Consider the following 17348-nt stretch of genomic DNA (forward strand, 5'->3'; position numbering starts at 1 on the left):
GACAGAGAGAGAGGTAGCGAGAGAGGGAACATAAGCAGGGTGAGTGGGAGAGGAAGAAGCAGGCTCCCAGCCGAGGAGCCTGATGTGGGGCTCGATCCCAGGACTCCGGGATCACGCCCTGAGCCGAAGGCAGACACTTAGCGACTGAGCCACCCAGGCGCCCCGGAATGTGTAGTTAAATGTGGTGATTCCTGTAATGTCTCTGAAATTTGGTATTGAAATCAATAAACGGCACCAGTGGTGTGTTGGTAAACTGACTCTTTAGGGGAACATGATTTGTGGCATTTGCCATGGAGTGAATACTACTATAATGACTGATCTCAGGTTACTGATGTGGAATCCCTGAACTTGGAGTTTGTAAGAGATGCGGACAAGCCACTCTCATCAACTTAATATGAGCCATCCCCACATTCCAGACACTCTTGTAAAATACCGGTGTTCTTATTTCTTGATCTACAAAGAATGGGAGACAAGTTACAAAATAAACACATAATAAAACAGGATTAAGTAAATGGGTGAAGAATTTTTTTGTAAGAAATATGAACATGAAGATAAGAATAAATGCCAATGTGAAGGCTCTGAACAATTGCTGAGATCAAAAACGATTTGGCTAAAACAAAGAGGAGAAGTGTTCAGTAATATATAAAAACAGATCAGCTGCTCAGAAAGAACAAAAATTGTCCTGATAACAGAGAGATCGGTGACCCAGGGGAGAAGGATATTGCACCTTTAACAACATTCTTTTGGAAGTAGGATGGTAATATTTGCATATTTCTTGAAATAGATTTTCTTCTTGAAATATTTTTTTTTAATGCAGGGTGGGTGCTAATAATGCCAAAACAATTCTCGGGGGGAAAAAAGTAGGATTGGCAATTTGGGATCTCTAATAAAAAAAATCTGAAGTGTTAAGGAGTTTCCATCTTATTGGAAAGATGTCTATTAGTATATTTAAACTACTTAAAAAGTTAAGTACACCTGTATCACTAAGAGTTTGCAGATAAGGAAGCTAACAAAATATTTACAAGATTGTAAATAAGGGACAATTAGGGATTCTAGCAAGACAGTAATTGTGGATTTGTTTATAAAGAGAATCCACATACGAGAGAGTTTGTATAACAAGAAGTAGCAAGATTTAGTAATGGGCTACTTTGAAAGCAGGTCAGAATGACTCCTTGCAGATAGCTACTGTAAGCCTAGGGAACGGGTATGATATACCATGTAAACTTTACCAGTATTCTTTTTGATTTCTAGTGGTGATTCATCTTTCTCTCTCTCTCGTGTGTGTGTGTGTGTGTGTGTGTGTGTGTGTGTGTGTGATTCTTGAACCAATCCTTTGCCGACTTCATGAAGATTAGAATAGGTGCTTAAAGTGATGAGTAAGACCTGATCCTTATCTTCAGCTTTTGGTGTCTTATCATATGATCCTTTTTTCATTCCTTTCTGCTCATGTTATCTATGGTTAGCCTAATCTTAACACTTCATTGTTGTTAAACTAGCTTCTAATCTTAAAAACAGAAATTTTCTCCTGTTCTGTTATTACTCTTTAGTGTTGGTTGCTCAGGCATCCCAATTTGGAGGCAGGGTAGGAAAGAGTTTAGGGTCACCAGCAAATGCTCAGAAGTTCCTGTTCTCATCACTCCTACTTCTGGGTTCTTCTCTTGTCACTCCTGGGCACAGAGGTGCTGGTGTTAATTCCTCCTTGCCCACCTTTCCCTAGAGTCCATCCGTGCTGGTGCCTCCTACAAACGGCAGAATGAAGGCAATCCAGGAAGAGGTGAGTTTTGAGCTAGATTTTGATTTGGGATTGTGAAGGGGCGGGGGACTTGAATTGATAGAGGTTATAGAAATGGGAAAAGTGTATAACTGCTCAATTAGTCTTTAGTTGGGACCAGAGTTTAATAGTAGTAGATACAGATAGTAGGACTGTGAGTTGCTTGTCCGGTCAGGAATAGCCACCTCAAAGGAGATTGAAATTTGTAGAACAAACAAATCATTGACAGATAGGACCGGACAACAGTAGGATCAGGGGATTTCTTTTTACCTTTTCTGTGCTCTTTCTGCTGCCATCTGTAGCATTGTTTTTCTTTATCTTTTGCTTCTTGCCTGTCCCTGCCCTTCATGCAACAGGTATGTATGAATATATGTGGATATATGATATACCACCTGCTCCACCCTTCAGTATTCCTTTGCTTCTGCACACTGAGAAATCTGCTTAAATTAGCCCTTATGCAGCTAAAATCAGGAAAGATCCCAAGACTACACTTGGTACTATACTTGGCATACCTGTAGTGCTGATGTGTTTGTAAGATTTGGGTAAGAGATTAACAGCTGCTTGTTCTGTGTCTAGCTGCTATGTGTCAGAATTGAGCCGATTATTATGCCTTTAATTAGCATAGTTCGATGTGGTGATTGGTTGAGCTCCTCACCTTTCAAGGAATTGCTTATCTGAATAGAATGGGGAGGTCACTGTATTCTAAAGATAGAAAAATAATTTATCTTTTCACCTAATTTTTGAGTATTTTTTCTTTTCTTAAAGGACTTGAGCGGGGTAGGCCCTGGTTGTTCAGAAATAAGCTATGATACTTGTACCTCTGGGAGTTTTTGGTACAGTGGAATTGACTGACACTGTCACAACATGATGTGGTATTTGCCATATGTAACAGAAATACAGTAGGAATGACTAAATAAACCATATTCTTAGTTATTTTGGGATGTAGTGTTGGTTGGTATCTTACTTTTGATTTTTAAGGTCTACAAGAACTTTTAAACTTACTTAGTGTGAAAGCCTCTTAATGCCACAGGTTAAAAGATTCTGGGGTTACGTCTTTTTATGAGACTGTTGGCGTTTCAGAGGTAGAATACCGTGCTTAGAGCAGGAGTTCTCAACCTTAGTACTGTTGAGGTTAGATCATTCTTTGTTGTGGGAGGCTGTCCTGTGCATTTGTAGGGTGTTTTAGCAGCATCCCTAACCTCCACTTACTATGTGCCAATGGCACTCTCCCACTTGTGACAATGAAAAATACCTTCACACATTGCCTGATGTCCCTGGGGAGGTGAGGGGAGTGTCTGCAGAAAGGCCTATGTGGTCAGAAGCCTTGAGCCTCTAGGCTCCTACTTAGCAATCTTGACCATAGCAAGAAGAGCTTAAGAGGCTTTTTGACTGAAGCTGGCTTTGCTTCGGTTTCAAGGTCGTTTTGTCTCTGCTTTTGCCCTTGACTGCTTTCTTGGCCATAACCCACTGGCTAGTCTTGACCAGCTTCTGTGTCAATCCAAACTTGGTGCCACCTTCTCCTTTTCTCTGTAATTTAGTTTTGTCACTTTTTTTTTAAGCGATTAAGAGCAGAGGATTTATATTTGACACAATTTAATGAAATGTTTTTCTGTCAGTAACAGCTCTCAGTTATTTTTATGATTATATTTAAAACAATTTTCTCTGTTGAACTGACTAAAGTAACGTTTAGATCTATTTTCTGGCTTAAGTTTCCATAAAAACAGTGGTATGCATGTTGCACTACATTAGTGTCTGTAGTGACTAAAGATAAGGGTTAGTGACTATCTCACAGATTTATTTTTAACCATTTAACAAATATTTGGGTACTTACTCATACCAGGCATTAGGATAGTGCTCTAAATTATAGTTTTCTAGTTTGTATTTTTATTTTTTAAACTAAATATTTCAGGAATATCTGCCAGATTTCTTACATGCCCCTCACTTTGAGCTATCATTTAATTAGCTAGTTTTCTTTGTGATATTTATATAATAACTACTTTTGAATTTTTATTGTTAGTTTTTATTGATAAAAATTAGCTTTTAGGGACTTAAAGGAGGAAGCATTTATGATTTTAGTCTTTTCCCGTTCTTGAGGTCTTCTCAGTGGTTCTGTGTTTGCTAACTGGCATTAATGTGGCCTAGATTGCCATATATGATGTCCATTGGTTTTAGGTTATTTGAAATTTTTATATGGTAACCTTGCCTCTGAGAGAGATAGATTTAGATATTAAAGGATTTAATTTAATAATGAAGACTTAAGTACTAAAATAAGTGTATGACACCCTCCTCATTTATTTAATTACAAAATGACCCTAATTGAAAACAAATGAGCTAGAAAATTGCATTTTATATTTTCTTGTATAGGTAAAGAGAGACCTGTTCCGTCTTTGAAAACATCAAGAGACACTTCACCCTCAAGTTCTTCAGCAGTTCCTTCATCAAAGGTTTGTTATAGTGTTAAAATCAATTTAAAGAGGAATCACAAAGTAAAGGAAAATGGACTGTGTGGTACAGATGCTGTTATTCTTTACTGTCAAACCTAGTGAGGGTAATTTGCTGCATTTAAAAACTTGAATTTTGGGGGTCTGGGTGGCTCAGTTGGTAAAGTGTCGGGCTCTTGGTTTTGGCTCAGGTCATGATCTCATGGGTTGTGGGATCGAGCCCAGCGTAGGGCTCTGCACTCAGCAGGGAGTATGCTTGAAGATTCTCTCCCTCTGCCCCTCCCCTTACTCATGCTTGTGCGCTCTCTCTCTCTCTCTCACTCAAATAAATCTTTAAAAAAAACAAAACTGGGGGAGGCGTCCAAGATGGCAGAGGAGTAGGAGACCTTAGTTTTGTCTGGTCCCAGGAATTCAGCTAGATAGCTATCAAATTATTCCGAACACCTGTGAACTCAACCAGAGATCTAAGAAAAGAATAGCTGCAGCTCTACAAATAGAGTAATGGCCACTTTCTGCAAGGTAGGAGGTATGGAGAAGTGAGTCCAAGGTGGTATATGGGGAGATAGACCTTGGGGGGAGAGAGCTTCCATAAGCTGGCACTGGAAAGTGATAGAGCAGTGGAGCACAAAATCGAAACTTTTAGAAGTCTGCTCCAGTAAGAGACAACCCTGCCTGAAAGGCATACAGGTGGTGAAGCAGGACAGAGTCCTAGGTGGGACAGTGTGGTTTCAGGATCCGCAAGGTCATAATAAGACTGGGGGTGCCTGGGGCGCCTGGGTGGCTCAGTCGTTAAGCGTCTGCCTTCGGCTCAGGGCGTGATCCTGGAGTTGGGGATTGAGCCCCACATCGGGCTCCCTGCTCTGCTGGGAGCCTGCTTCTTCCTCTCCCACTCCCCCTACTTGTGTTCCCTCTCTCGCTGACTGTCTTTCTCTCTCTGTCAAATAAATAAATAAAATCTTTAAAAAAAAAAAAAAAAGAAAGAAAAGGGGCACCTGGGTAGCGCAGTCGTTAAGCGTCTGCCTTCGGCTCAGGGTGTGATCCCGGCGTTCCGGGATCGAGTCCCACGTGGGGCTCCTCCGCTGGGAGCCTGCTTCTTCCTCTCCCTCTCCCCTGCTGTGTTCTCTCTCTCTCTCGCTGGCTGTTTCTCTGTCACATAAATAAATAAAATCTTTAAAAAAAAAAAAAAAAGAAAAGACTGGGGGTGCCTGAGTGTGGCAGAGCTCCCAGGCATCGGAGTGAGGAAGCTGGCTACAATCAGCGAGCCCAGGTGTGGGCTCTCAGCTTGGAGTTGCCATAAATCGTGAACTGTGGCACAGTAAGGTGACGGCTGTCCGAGCAGGGGCCCAGCAAGTGGCAGAACCCCCCCCCCCCCCGGTCCCCGAGCTGCTTTTCGGAATTTTCTCTTTGTCTCTGAGATTTGCAAGTTTCACTATTATATTTCAAGGTGTTGACCTATTTTTATCGATTTGCGGGGTGGGGGATCTCTGTGCCTCCTGGATTTGAATGCCTGTTTACTTCCCCAGATTATGGAAGTTCTCTACTATAATTTGCTCCAGTACACCTTCTGCCCCACCCCTCCCTCTCTCTTTCCTCTTCTTCTGGAATCCCAATTATTCTAATACTGTTTTGCTTTATGGTATCACTTACCTCTCGAATTCTCCCCTAGTGATCCAGTAGTTGTTTATCTCTCTTTTTCTCAGCTTCTTTATTCTCCATCATTTTGTCTTCTGTATTACTGATTCTCTCTTCTGCCCATTTACCCTAACAGTTGGAGCCTCCACTTTTTATTGCATTTCATTAATAGCCGTTTTGATTTTGACTTGATTAGATTTTAGTTCTATTTCTCTAGAAAGGGATTCTCTAGTGTCCTCTATGCTCTACTCAAGCCCAGCTAGTATCTTTATAATCATTATTCTGAACTCTAGTTCTGGCACCTTACTTATATCCATACTGATTAGGTCCCTGGCAGTCCATATTGCCTCTTGTTCTCTTTTTTTGAGGTGAGTTTTTCTGTCTTATCATTCTTGCCAGAGAAGAAAAGAGGGAATGAGGGAACAAAATACTAAAATGGCAACAACCCCAGAGAAACACACACCAAACAAATCAAAAGAGACCGAAAACTGAAAAAAAAAGAGAGAGAGAATATAATCAGACAGGTGAACAGAACAGAGCAATACACTAGATCCTGCGTGTATTTTTGTCTGTTAGAAAACTAGATCCCAGGGATGTACTGTATGGTGACTAACATAACAAAATAAAACAAAACAAAACAAAAAAACAAAAAAAAAACGCAAAATATTTACTGGCAAAGAAAAAAAAAAGAAAACTAGATCCCTTGGGGCACCTGGGTGGCTCAGTCTGTTGAGTGGCTGCCTTTGTCTCAGGTTGTGATCCCAGGTCCTGGAATCAAGCCCTGTGTTGGGTTCCCTGCTCAGCAGGGAGCCTGTTTCTCCCTCTCCTCTGTGCTCTCTTTCTCTCAAATAAATAAAATCTTAAAAAAAAAAAAAGAAAAAGAAAGCTAGATCCCAAAATTGTAAAGAAGAAAAACTTACCTATGCACAAAAATAACATTACATACAAGGAACGACTAGAATGTAACTGAACAAATGAAAATTAAAAGACAAAAAAAGAAAAAAAGAAGAAGGATTATAAACAGACAGGTAAACAGAACAGAGCAATATACTATATCCTAGGTGTATTTTGGTCTGTACATCCCAAAGTTGTACATCCCAAATTTGTAAAGTAAGTACATCCCAAAATTGTAAAGAAAAACACACATACACACATATACACACACACACACACACACATATGCATACATATGTACAAAAATAAAAATAAGCACATTGAAAGGATAGAATTTTACTGTAAAGATGAAAATTTAAAAAGATTTTTAACAAAAATAAAAAAGAAAAGAAGAAAAAAGGAGAGAATATGATCAGACAAGTGAACAGAGCAATATACTAGATCCTGGGTGATTTTGGTCTGTTAGAAGAAACTGCATCCCAAAATTGTAAAGAAAGAAAAACTTATGTACATACAAAACTAAAATTAAAGACAATGAAAGGATAGAATGTAACTGTAAAAATGAAAATTAAAAAAGACTTTTTAAAAAGAGTTGATAAAATAGGAAATTAGTTGAAAAAGGAAAGAGAAAAAATATATAAATTGAAAGACTAGAGAACCATGGGGGAAAAAACTGTGAATTCTATATACTATTTTCCCCTAGCATTGGAGTTTTGTAGTTCTGTGTGATCAGTAAACTTGGTCTTAGTCACATGGTCTTGCTGATCTTCTGGGGTTAGGGCGTGTTGCCCTGATTCTCAGGTGTCTTTGCCCCGGGTGGAACTGCACCAACCTTGCCAGGGGCCCAGGCTAAGTAAGAGGCTCTGAATTTGCTCTATGTGGCTTTTGATCCTAAAGGCTTTCCGTACAGCTTTAGAGGATGAGAATGAAAATAGCACCCTCCCAGTCTCCAGCCCTGGAGCCAAAAGCTCCCGGCCCCAATCCTCAGCGAGCCCTCAGGGAAAAGCAGTCAATCACTCCGGTCTTCCTGGACTCCATCCACACTCCGTGCTCACCCAGCCTGTGACCTAGCATTTCTATCTCAGGCGCTTGACCCCGTTTCCAGTCTCCAAACCTTGCAGACTCCTGCAGTGCACACCCATGCCGCTCCTCCCCGGGGAGAAAGGGAGTTCTCCCCGGTTCTACCGCTTGCTGGGCCCCTGCTTGGACAGCTGTCACCTTACTGTGCTGCAGTTCACGATTTATGGCAACTCCAAGCTGAGAGCCCACACCTGGGCTCGCTGATTGTAGCCAGCTTCCTCACTCCTATGCCTGGGAGCTCTGCCACACTCAGGCACCCCCAGTCTTTTTTTTTTTTTTTTTTTTTAAGATTTTATTTATTTATTTGACAGAGATAGCGAGAGAGGGAACACAAGCAGGGGGAGTGGGAGAGGAAGAAGCAGGCTCCCAGCAGAGCAGGGAGCCCGATGTGGGGCTCAATCCCAGACTCCAGGATCCTTCAACACCCCATTCACACCAGTGGACAGATCATCTAAGCAGAAGATTAACAAGGAAACAAAGGCTTTGAGTGACACACTGGACCAGATGGACTTCACATATATATTCAGAGCATTCCATCATAAAGCAGCAGGATATACATTCTTCTCAATTGCACATGGAACATTCTCCAGAATAGATCACATACTGGGTCACAAATCAGGTCTTAACTGGTACCAAAAGGTTGGGATCATTCCCTGCATATTTTCAGACCGCAATGCTTTGAAACTCGAACTCAATCACAAGAGGAAATTTGGAAAGAACTCAAATACATGGAGGCTAAAGAGCATCCTACTAAAGAATGAATGGGTCAACCAGGAAATTAAGGAATTAAATTCATGGAAACAAATGAAAATGAAAACACGACTGTTCAAAACCTTTGGGATTCAGCAAAGGCTAAGGGAGAATTATATAGCAACACAAGCCTGTCTCAAGAAACAACATAGGGCTCAAATATACAACCTAACCTTACATAGAAATCTCCCAACAAACAAGAGTCCAGGGCCAAATGGCTTCCCGGGGAATTCTACCAAACATTTAAAAATGAACTAATACCTATTCTTCTGAAGCTGTTTCAAAAAACAGAAATGGAAGGGAAACTTCCAAACTCCTTCTGTGAGGGCAGCATTACCTTGATCCCAAAACCAGACAAAGACCCCACCAAAAAAGAGAATTACAGACCAATATCTCGATGAACATCGATGCAAAAGTTCTCACCAAGATACTAGCCAGTAGGATCCAGCAGTATATTAAAAGGATTATTCACCACAACGAAGTGGGATTTTTTTCTGGGCTGCAAGGGTAGTTCAACATTTGCAAATCAATCAATGTGATACACTACATAAATAAAGGATAAGAACCATATGATCCTCTCAATAGATGCAGAAGAACCATTTGACAAACTACAGCATCCTTTCTTGATTAAAACTCTTCACAGTGTAGGGATAGAGGGAGCATAACTCAATGTCATAAAATCCGTCTATGAAAAGCCCACAGCAAATGTCATTCTCAGTGGGGAAAAGCTGAGAGCTTTTCCCTTAAGGTCAGGAACACAGCAGGGATGTCCACTATCACCACTGCTGCGCAGCATAGTACTAGAAGTCCTAGCCTCAGCAGTCAGATACAAACAAAAATAAAAGGCATCTGCATCAGCAAAGAAGTCAAACTCTCACTCTTTGCAGATGACGTGATACTCTGGAAAACCCAAAAGCCTCCACCAAAAAATCGCTAGAACTCATATAGGAATTCAGCAAAGTATCAAGATATAAAATCAATGCACAGAAATCAGTTGCATTTCTATACACTAAGAATGAGACAGAGGAAAGAGAAATTAAGGAGTCGATCCTATTTATAATTGTGCCCAAAACCGTAAGATACCTGGGAATAAGCCTAACCAAAGAGGTAAAGGATCTGTACTCAGGAAACTATAGAACACTCATCAAAGAAATTGAGGAAGACACAAAGAAATGGAAAAACTGTCCATGTTCATGGATTGGAAGAACAAATATTATGAAAATGTCTATGCTACCTGGAGCAATCTACACATTCAGTGTAATGCCTATCAAAATACCATCAACTTTTTTTTACAGAAATGGAGCAAATAATCCTAAAATTTGTATGGAACCAGAAAAGATCCTGAATAGCCAGAGGAATGTTGAAAAAGAAAACCAAAGCTGGTGGCATCACAATTCTGGACTTCAAGCTCTATTAGAAGGCTATAATCATCAAGACAGTATGGTACTGGCACAAAAACAGACACATAGATCAATGGAACAGAATAGAGAACTCAGAAATGGACTCTCAACTCTGTGGTCAACTAATCTTCAACAAAACGGAAAGAATATCCAATGGAAAAAAGACATTCTTTTCAACAAATGGTGTTGGGAAAATTGGACAGCCCCATGCAGAAGAATGAACCTGGACCATTTCCTTACATCATACGCAAAAATAGACTCAAAATGGATGAAAGACCTAAATGTGAGATAGAAATCCATCAGAATTGTAGAGGAGAACACAGGCAGCAACTTCTTCCTAGACACATCGCCAAAGGCAGGGAAGCAAAGGCAAAAATGAACCATTGGGACTTCATCAAGATAAAAAGCTTTTGTATAGCAAAGGAAACAGTTAACAAAACCAAAAGACAACTGACAAAATGGGAGAAGATATTTGTAAATGACATATCAGATAAAGGGCTAGTATCCAAAATCTATAAAGAACTTATCAAACTCAACACCCAAGGAACAAATAAGCCAGTCAAGAAATGGGTAGAAGGCATGAACAGACATTTCTCCAAAGAAGTCATCCAAATGGCCAACAGACACATGAAAAAGTGCTCAACATCACTCGGCATCAGGGAAATACAAATCAAAACCACAATGAGATACCACCTCACACCAGTCAGAATAGCTAAAATTAACAAGTCTGAAAACAGCAGATGTTGGCGAGGATGTGGAGAAAGTGGAGCCCTCCTACACTGTTGGTGGGAATGTAAGCTGGTGCAGCCACTCTGGAAAACAGTATGGAGGTTCCTCAAAAAGTTGAAAATAGAGCTACCGTATGACCCAGCAATTGCACTACTGGGTATTTACCCCCAAGATACAAATGTATTGATCCAAAGGGGCACCTGCACCCCAATGTTGACAGCAGCAATGTCCACAATAGCCAAATCTATGGAAAGAGCCTAGATGTCCATAGACAGACGACTGGATAAAGAAGATGTGAGGTGTGTGTGTGTGTGTGTGTGTGTGTGTGTGTGTATGTGTGTATATGTATGTATGTATATAAATATGTGTGTGTGTGTGTACAATGAAATACTACTCAGCCATCAAAAAAACGAAATCTTGCCATTTGCAGTGACATGGATGGAACTAGAGGGTATTATGCTAAGCGAAATAAGTCAATCAGAGAAAGACAATTATATGATGTCACTGATATGTGGAATTAAGAAACAAGGCAGAGGATCATAGGGGAAGAAAGAAAAAAGTAATATGAAATCAGAGAGGGAGGCAAACCATAAGAGATTCTTAATCATAGGAAACAAACTGAGGGTTTCTATAGGGGAGAGGGTGGGAGGATGGAGTAACTAGGTGATGGACATCAAGGAGGGCTCATGATATAATGAGCACTGGGTATTATATAAGACTGATGAATCAGTGAACTCTACATCTGAAACTGATAGTACATTATATGTTAATTTAAATAATAAAATAACAAAAAATAAAAATAGTAAAAAAAAAAAGAAAAGTATGGTTGACCCTTGAACAACATAGGGGTTGGTAGTACTGACCTCCCATGCAGTCAAAAATTCATATATAAATTTTGACTCTCCCTAACTTAACTACTTACCAGCTTACTGTCAACTGGAATCCTGACTGATAATCAATTAACATGTATTTTGTATGCTATATATATTATACACTGTATTCTTATAGTAAAGTAAGCTAGAAAACAAAATGTTACAAAAATCATAGGAGAGGGGCACCTGGGTGGTTCAGTTGGTTAAGCATCTGCCTTCAGCTCAGGTCATGATCCCAGAATCCTGGGATTGAGCCCCATATCCTCCCTTTCCCTCTCCCACTTCCCCTGCTTGTGCTCTCTCTTTTTTTCTCTCTCTCTCAAATAAATAAATAAAATCTTAATAAAAAAGTCGTAAGAGAAATACATTTATAGTACTGAACTGTAAAAATCCACATATAAGTGTACCCACATGGTTTAAACCTGTGTTGTTGCAAGGGTCCACTGTAGATACATGGGAAAATAAAATGAAATAATAATAATAAAAAGAAAAACCCAAAACTTGAATCTTAAGTAACTACAACTTGAAAGTAGCTACCAGAAGAATGAGCAGTTTTTTCATATTATTTTTTTCTGCAGGTTATGCTAAAATTAGTACTTAACTGCCATCATTGCTCATTTTGACCATACAAGGTGGGAATAAATATTCACGTGGGGCATATTTGATAACTGTGCTTTTATTTTGGGAGGGGTGTGTTTAGTCAGCGACCTAACATTGATAGTATAAGTACCTGATCCTAATTACTATATTAAGTATTTTTTTCTCTTACTCGTACAGAAATCCTATGGTATAAGTAGGTATGTATCTCCATTTTATAGAAAATGTTCAGAAGTTAAATAATTTTATCAAATTATTTCACTGGTAAATTCCTCCAAATATTTGAAGAGTACTAATTCTTCTGAAACTTCCAAAAAACAGAAGAGGAGGGAATATTTCCAGGCTCATTTTGAGGTCAGCATTACCTTGATACTAAATCCAGACAAGAACACTACAAGGAAAGAAGATTATAGGCCAGTATCTCTGATGAAGATAGATGTGGAAATCTTCAGTAAAATATTACTAAACGAAATTCCACAGCACATTAAAAGGATCATACACCCTGATCACATGGGATTTATTCCAGCAAAGCAAGGAGGATGGTTCAGTACCCACAAATCAATCAATGTGGTATATTGTATTAACAAAATGAAGGCTAAAAATATATGATCATCTTAGTAGATGCCAGAAAACCCTTTTGACAAAATTCCACATCCATTCATGATAAAAACTCTGAACACACTGGGTATATAGGGAATATACCTCAACATAATAAAGGCCTGATATGACAAGCCCATAGCTAACATCATAGTTAGTAGTGAAAAGCTGATAGCTTTCCCTCTAAGATCAGGAACAAGACAACTGGTCTACTCTTGTCACTTTTAACCAACATAGAACCAGAAGACCTCACCAGAACAATTAGGCAAGGAAAAGAAATAAAAAGCATCCAGATTGGGAAGGGAGAAGTAAGACTGCCTTTTTTTTGTTGTTGCTGTTGGTGACATTATATTATATATTGAAAACCCTAAAGTGTCTACCAGAAAGCTGTTAGAACTAATACATAAATTCAGTAAAGTTGTGGAATGCAAAATCAATATGCAAAACTCAGTCATGTTTCTATACAACAGTTATAAACTATCAAAAAAGTGAAGTTAAGTGGCGTCTGGGAGGCTCAGTCGTTAAGCGTCTGCCTTTGGCTCAGGGCGTGATCCCGGTGTTCTGGGATCGAGCCCCACAACAGGCTCCTCCGCTGGGAGCCTGCTTCTTCCTCTCCCACTCCACTTGCTTGTGTTCCCTCTCTCGCTGGCTGTCTCTCTCTCTCTGTCAAATAAATAAAATCTTTAATAAAAAAAAAAGTGAAGTTAAGAAAACAGTTCCATTTACAACAGCATCAAAAAGAAAATATTTAGGAATAAATTTTACCAAGGAAGTGAAACATCTTTACACTGAAAATTATAAAACTTTGATGAAAGAAGTTGAAGAAGATACAAATAAATGGAAAGGTAATCCATGTTCATGGATTGGAACAATTAATACTATTAAAATGTCTGTAGTACCCAGAGCAATCTATAGATTCAGGGCAATTGTTATCAAAAAACCAATGATATTTTTCACAGAACTAGAACAAATAATTCTAAAATTTGTATGGAACCACAGAAGACCCCAAATGGATAACTGCTGTTACTTGTATTCTCTTCTTCACTTTTTTGTTTTTCTGTCTTTGGTATATTGGGCAAGAGTAGATGTCACCTGGCAGTCTGTGCTGGTATTCAGGGAGCAGCTGCTTCACTGCCTCAAAGGAAAAAAAAAATGTTTTTGTGACAACTTGTATCTTTAGAGCTTTCCCCCAAAGTCTGAGGGTTCTAGAATGTTGGTTTTGAATAAGAAATCTTGATTAGAACTTTGGTTCTGCCTTACCATGTCAAGGGTGCTTTATCCGCCTGAAAGACTGGCTTGTTTTTATTGTCAGGCAGAAATGAAAGAAAAGAAATAGTTGCCCATCCAACTCATTATGAATATTTAAATTAGGATGTATGAAATATTCATTTCTTCTGAACTGTAATGTAAATGTAAGTTACAATGTAGGACTTTGTGGTACATGTTAAAATGTATTAGTGGGAAGTAACCATAGTGGATTTTAGCTATTTATGACAGTTGAAGTATATGTTTGCATTTTTGTCTTAAAATGGAATCAGACTTTCAGAGTTTTAGATGTATGATGATTTTAAGTGTTGGGAAAGTACAGCCTCCTCTGTTCCTTGCCCAGGGTTACATGGTAGCTCTGGGACACTTTTACTTAGATTTCCTGATTTGGTGGAGGGCTTTTTCTTTTAAGACATTCTGGCTGTCCTCATGTAGAAATAATTTTTCTGAATTTATTTCTTACTGTTAGAAGTTAATTTCAAATGATAGTTTTTCAGGTGTACAGACTTAATGAAAGATGGATGGAAGGATTCAGATGTAGAAGATTTTGCTCCCATCTTTACTGGAGAGAACAGTGTTTGTTTTATTTTTACTCTATAACTTTCTCTTCAAAACAGATACCAAAAATGGGGCATAAATTTTTTCTTTGATATATTTATATGTATATTGTTGTTTATTCTAATTTACTTTGTCTTTTTTAACTTTTTTTAAAAAAGATTTTATTTATGATTGATTGATTTGAGAGAGAGCGCACGTGAGCAGGGAGGAGGGACAGAGGGAAAGGGAGAAGCAGTCTCCCAGCTGAGCATGGTGTCCAATGTGAGGCTTGATTCCAGGACCCAGTGATCATGACTTGAGCCGAAGGCAGATGCTTAATGGACTGAGCCATCTAGGCACCCCTGGTTTTTTCGGGGGGTGTTGGTAACTTTTTAATCTTATTACTAAGTAATAATAGAGGTATTACTTCTACCTTTTTAACATAATGTGTGGATAGGGCTTTGGAGTGACATATTTAGGCTTCTTTGGTGGCTGTGGAATCACTCTATGTACATACACTGTTACTATCTTCCAGTAAATATTATGGATGTCCAGCCAGTAGTTTGGTGAATTGAATAACCTGTGGAAGAGGTCAGGGGCCTTTGTTGTAAGTTCCGGCTTAGCATTTACTAGTGACTGGGCAAATCACTAGCTTTTGGACATTGAGTTTCTTGGTTCATAAGTTAGGGTAATAAAGTCTGCCCTAACCACCTTCATGGAATTCCATTTAATTAAAATACTTTTTTAGGTGTGCATATAGAAGCACTTTATAAATGGTAGTATACTCTAATGTGGAGACTTTTAAAGATTTATTTGTTTTTATTTGAGAGAGAGAGAGTGAGAGAACGAGCAGGAGGGGCAGAGGGAGAGGAAGAGAGACTCTCAAGCAGACTCTGTGCTGAGCACTTAGCCTGATAGGGATCTTGACCTCACAACCCTGAGATCACCACCCCAGCTGAAACCAAGAGTCAGACGCTCAACTGACTGTGCTGCCTAAGTGCCCCTAATGTGGAGATTTTTAATGCCACTGTCATCCATCGGAAGTATGTTTAGAGTTAATGATGTGACTTTAGAGAAGATGTGGAGACCAAATTAGAGGTGAAAGACCTAGTTGATGAAAATGTATGCTAATAAAATAGAATGAAATCAGAGCTACTATATGGGCCCAAGGAACCAATTTTTCTAATTTTTGGCTCAGTGTTGTGTTTTTTTTTTTTTTTTTAGAGAGGGGGAGGAGCAAAGGGAGAGAGAGAATCTTAAGCAGGCTCCATGTCCATGCTTCATGGGGATTTGATCTCCCCACTCAGAGCATGACCTCAACCAAAATCAAGAGTCAGACGCTTAACTGAGCCACCCAGGTGCCCCTTGGCTTAGAACTTTTACATCTTATTCTGTAATGTAGGTCTGTAAACAGTATTGTGGGAGTCATGTGATCCAGAAAAAAATTTTATTTTCTTCATTTTTATATTGACCTCATGAACTGGTTTATCTTCAAATGTTTTACTATAACTGATTTATATCCATGAATATGGAAAAGGAAAACTGAAGTACCAAGCAAGCGCTGTGCTAGATACTTTCAGGTCTACTACTTCTGATTTTCACAACTACTTTATAAAACAGTGAATATTATTCACACCTGTTTTGTAAATGAGGAAACCAAGGCTTCACAGTGTCATAAATTATGCATATAAAATCATCTGCCCGGCAAGTGATGAACCTTGCATTCAAACCCAGGTCTGTCTGTAACTTGAAATTCCATACATTGTTTAGTATTGGCTATGGTTGAAGAAGGGAAGCAGAAATATCAAAAAATGAAATTTAAGTGTATAAATATTGTGTAGAAAGTAGGATTTATATAAATTATTACAAATTATGAAAAACAGCATATCTGACTTTTCTGTTACATTAGTTAGAAATTTACCATGATGATATTTTGGTATTATTTATTTCATTGAATATAATTCAAGATACAGCATTGGAATCAGTATGATGTCCTGTATATTTTAAATACTGTTGATATGTTAGTTAATTGTCGGTGTCTTTTCCTTAAGATGAATTTTTGAAGTTTTATATAAATGAAATTAGGAGTCAGATCTAATCTGTATGGCCAAAAGGAATGACACTTAAATTCTATGTTGAATATTTTTGAAAAAGCAAATAAAGAATGTACTTGTTATCCATATAAATTTGAAGGCTTACATGATTTTAAGGTAAGTGAGGATATATTTCTTTTTTTTTTATTGTTAAAGATTTTATGTATGTATTTGACAGCACAAGCAAGGGGGAGTGGCAAGCCCAGGGAGAGGGAGAAGCAGGCTCCCTGCGGATCAGGAAGCCCTATGCGGAACTCGACCCCAGGACCCTAGGATCATGATCTTGAGTGGAAGGCAGACGCTTAACTGAAGGCAGACACTTAACCAATTGAGCCACCCAAGGGTCCCTGAGATATACTTCTTCATGTATTGCAAGTTTAAATGCTTTGGGGAATTGTAATAGAACTGTTCTTTTGTTTTCATTAGGTGTTAGACAAACCCAGTAGGCTAACTGAAAAGGAACTTGCTGAGGCTGCAAGCAAGTGGGCTGCTGAGAAGCTAGAGAAGGCAGATGAGAGTAACTTACCTGAAATTGAGTATGAGGTAAGGCATAATTTCCGCTTGATGTTTCACGTGAAGAGTTTTGTCTGGATTTTATATTGTGGGTGGGAAATATTTGATTTGTTCTGGTACTTTAAAATATATATGGGGAAAATAGCCTCATGGATTATTAACATTTACCACACAGG

At 38.9% G+C, this 17348-nt stretch overlaps 1 protein-coding gene across 8 annotated transcripts in view; it reads left to right on the forward strand.

Annotated features, from left to right (window-relative positions):
* Positions 1 to 17348, forward strand: part of PPHLN1 (periphilin 1) — a 138875-nt gene that overhangs the window by 60265 nt on the left and 61262 nt on the right. For 6 of the 8 annotated variants that reach the window (XM_045801252.2, XM_045801257.2, XM_045801255.2 and 3 more), the window contains 3 exons: positions 1718 to 1774; positions 4136 to 4215; positions 17086 to 17202. In XM_045801252.2, coding sequence (XP_045657208.1) covers positions 1718 to 1774; positions 4136 to 4215; positions 17086 to 17202 — 254 coding nt within the window. The remainder of the gene's footprint in view (positions 1 to 1717; positions 1775 to 4135; positions 4216 to 17085; positions 17203 to 17348) is intronic. The other 2 variants (XM_045801256.2, XM_045801251.2) reach the window with 1 other exon arrangement.

The sequence above is a fragment of the Ursus americanus genome, chromosome 25, assembly GCF_024610735.1.
Source record: "Ursus americanus isolate L20-20 chromosome 25, mUrsAme1.1.p, whole genome shotgun sequence".
NCBI classification, from domain to species: Eukaryota; Metazoa; Chordata; class Mammalia; order Carnivora; family Ursidae; genus Ursus; species Ursus americanus.